The sequence below is a fragment of the Sycon ciliatum genome, chromosome 6 (assembly GCF_964019385.1).
Source record: "Sycon ciliatum chromosome 6, ocSycCili1.1, whole genome shotgun sequence".
Lineage (NCBI taxonomy): Eukaryota > Metazoa > Porifera > Calcarea > Leucosolenida > Sycettidae > Sycon > Sycon ciliatum.
In genome coordinates this window covers 9211732-9215249 of record NC_088648.1, presented here as the reverse complement: position 1 = coordinate 9215249, position 3518 = coordinate 9211732, and the positions used below count along the sequence as shown (strand labels likewise).

Genomic DNA, 3518 nt, shown 5'->3' with positions numbered 1-3518 from the left:
AGAGAGAGAACACAAGATGGCGAGACTAGTCAGAACCGGCGAGAGCAGATACAAATACGCTGGAACTTGTCCCGTTCTCTAGCTGTTGGACCGTGGCAGCACGTTGAACAGCGCATTCTACCTTTGTTTCAAACAATCTCTCGTTTTCGAGTTACTTGATCTCTCATAGGGTACACAAAGTATTTTGTGCAATAGCAGCTAGGCTCACCTGCACCAGTGAAGAACGAGCAGAATAAACAAGCTGGCAAACTGCAGCAGATAAATAGGCCAGGCAGAGTACCAATATGGGTGATGGTGATCTTGCACGTTTGGTGACTGGTCAGTGGTGCATACGGTTGTGGCACTGGCAGTCAAGATCACATTTCCCAAGCATCTCCTCAACATCTACCGATGATCTACAGTAGGGACTCAGGGACTCGCCTACTCTGCCGGAATCTTCGCTCGACTCGACCTCACTCAGACCTGGAAATAAACGTTTGAAACTTTGCTTGCAAGCGTTGCAGAATTGCCCGCAAACTGCAGCAGATAAAAAGGCCAGGCAGAGTACCAATATGGGTGATGATGATCTTGCACGTTTGGTGACTGGTCAGTGGTGCATACGGTTGTGGCACTGGCAGTCAAGTATTATTGTGCACTATTGCTGGTACACACCCTATAACCTAAGGAAATTGTCACACTTTTCTCCAGACGCTCCATGCTTAGTGACTAGTGTATTGGACCGGACCATGGCAATAGTTGATGTTGCGCTGTTCTCACTTTGAAAGTCAAAATCGTAATGAAAATGTATATCACGCTTTGAGAAAGTAAGCTTGCAGCGTCGTTATCTTCTGCACAGGCGCATGTGGTGTCAGATAGAGTTTATTCACAACTAGCAAGGAGGACAACAAACGAAGAACAACATTCCAAGCAGTGTGCAAACACAAAAGGGAAGTGTGTACGAACACCAAGGAAAGTGTGTACGAGCGCATATGGAAGCAGGAGCTCTAGGCGGGTGCATACGGGGTGCGGGAGTTGCACCATATACGGAAGTATGCCATATACATCATGCCCCTCCTAAGATAAAAACGTACAAGTGTTTATCTAATCAACAAAAAATAATGTGAAAATTGCATGTGCGTAGCAAATGACATGTCGCGGAGCAGCAGCAACTTCCAACAGACTTGTAAAAGGGATAATTGCAAAATTATATACATGAAGGTTTTCAACTGCGAAACAATGGGAATGACAATTGAATAGGTACAATGGACATCAACAACTGAACAGAGCGAGTGTTAATTGTACGATTGTCCACGCGTTGAAATAATGTTGAAAGGGACATTCTGTCGCCGGGGACGTTGGCTTGTTTGAGGTGGTACCTGAACAGTTGACTGTGGCGACGACTGAGTCACATGGACTGCTTGTGGTGAAGCGTCGGGTACGGGAGACGATGCAGGCATGGCTGTTGAAGCTGGAGTAGGAGGACGGTACGGGCGGAGGTAGCGACGGTTGCGCCCATATACGCGTCCACTCGGTAGCTTGACGTAGTAGTCGCGGTGGTCACCGATAGCCACGACAACGCCGCGGGAAGACCACCGTTTTGTCTTCGGGTGCTGAATGTCAACGTGCGTCCCGATAGACAAGTGGGGAAGCTCTCGGTGAGGCTGACTGGGAGGCTGGTCTACTCGATCAACATCATCCATGTCAGATGCGGTGTCTTGCCAGTGGGAGTCAAACTGGCTCCATTGGGCGAGAACGAAGGAGACGAGTGGGCGACCATACAGTAACTGGGCAGGGCTCTTTCCCGAAGTGCCAGGAGTATTGCGCCACTCGAGAAGGCCACGCTGGAAAGCATCGGTGTCTAGATTACCATCATTGGTAGTCTTTTCCACCAGGTACTTCATTGCCTTCACGGCTGCCTCCGCATGTCCGTTCGACTGCGGGTAGTGAGGGGACGACTTGATATGACGGATTCCCCAGCGCTCGCAAAATTCAGCAAATCTGTGAGACGCAAACTGAGGACCGCCGTCCGTTGAAATGACCTGTGGTACGCCTACGTCTGGGAACCACCTGCGGAAATGACGGATGGCGTCAGCTGACGTGGCTGAGTGACCAAGCTTGGCTATGCATGGCAATCCGGTTAAACGGTCGACGAATACCAAATACTCGCAACCTTGGCAACAGAAAAGGTCAGCACTAACACTTTCGAATGGCAAAGTGGGCTTGCGGTCAGAAATGGGCGGTTCGGCAGACTGAGACGGCTGAAATTCACGGCATGAATCACAGCTGCGGACTAGCGTGTCTAACTCACTGTTCATTCCGGGCCAATACACTGTCTGACGAGCACGTCGCTTGGTACGGGTCAGACCTTGGTGGGCTGCGTGAAGGTCGATCAGCGTTGACGCACGCAGAGAGGCTGGGACGACTATGCGTAGACCTTTCAGGACTATGCCATTGTCGGTGGACAAATGTTCACGCACGTTCCAATACGCACGAAGAGGCTCGGGCAGCTGCTTTTGTGCTGAGGGAAATCCGTTCTGGATATACCCGAGTAGCATCTGGTAGTCAGGATCAGATGCTGCTGCGGCACGGAGCTTAGCGAACTGGAGACTCTGGGGACCATCTTGGAGTAGACAGATACAGATACTGCGGCAGGACAGTGCTGGATCTTCTCCAAGTTCATCATCACTAGTCGGGATTGATACAGGATGTCGTGAGAGGGCGTCTGCGAATACGTGCTCTGAACCCTTACGCCACGATGCTTTCACTTGATATGGACGAAGTTTCATGATCAATCGGAGTAGACGAGAGTTCTCAATCTGGTCAAGGGTGTAGCTGTTGATAATCGGAACAAGCGGACGATGGTCGGTGATTAGTGAGAACTGTGCACCAGATAGATACAAGCGGCACTTGTGCACTGCCCAGACGACTGCGAGGCACTCGAGCTCGATTACAGCGTACCTTGTTTAAGCGTCAGATAAGAAACGACTTCCACACTGGATGAGGTGCCATTGCTGGTCATCATGCTGTTGCCAAAGGGCAAATCCGAGGCCATTCTTCACAGATGCATCAGTCTCGAGACGGAGAGGCTTGCCAGGTTGGAAGAAAGCTAACACTGGTGACTCAGTCAGGATGGCTTTGACGGCTTCGAATGCTATGGTGTGCTGCTGATCCCAGGCGAACTCATTGCTGGTTTTCAGGAGTGGGTGAAGCGGCTCACTTAGTTCAGCAATGCGCGGTGTGAAGTCGCTGCATTGGTTGACCAAACCGAAGAACGAGCGGAGGTCAGTGCGGTTGCAGGGCACTTCGAACTGGCGAATGGCAGATGTCTTGCTACCATCAACGGCATAACCATCAGCATTGATGACGAATCCGCAGAACTGTACTTCACTAGCGCCGAATACAAACTTGTGTGGGCTGAGCGTAATGTGATGCTCAGGGGCACGGTGAAGGACGTCACGAACGTGGGTGACGTGGTCTTGAAAATCGACGTCATGTACTAGGCCGTCATCAACGACTTTGACGAAGTTAGCGAGGCGGTC

The 3518-nt window shown here is 50.7% G+C and overlaps 1 protein-coding gene across 1 annotated transcript; it reads right to left on the bottom strand.

Annotated features, from left to right (window-relative positions):
- Nucleotides 1–1271: 1271 nt before the first annotated feature.
- LOC135820017 (uncharacterized) lies at nt 1272–2765 on the bottom strand. Its single transcript, XM_065333317.1, has one exon. It carries the CDS (start codon nt 2763–2765, stop codon nt 1272–1274), a length of 1494 nt encoding a protein of 497 aa, XP_065189389.1.
- Between the last annotated feature and the right edge of the window lie 753 nt (nt 2766–3518).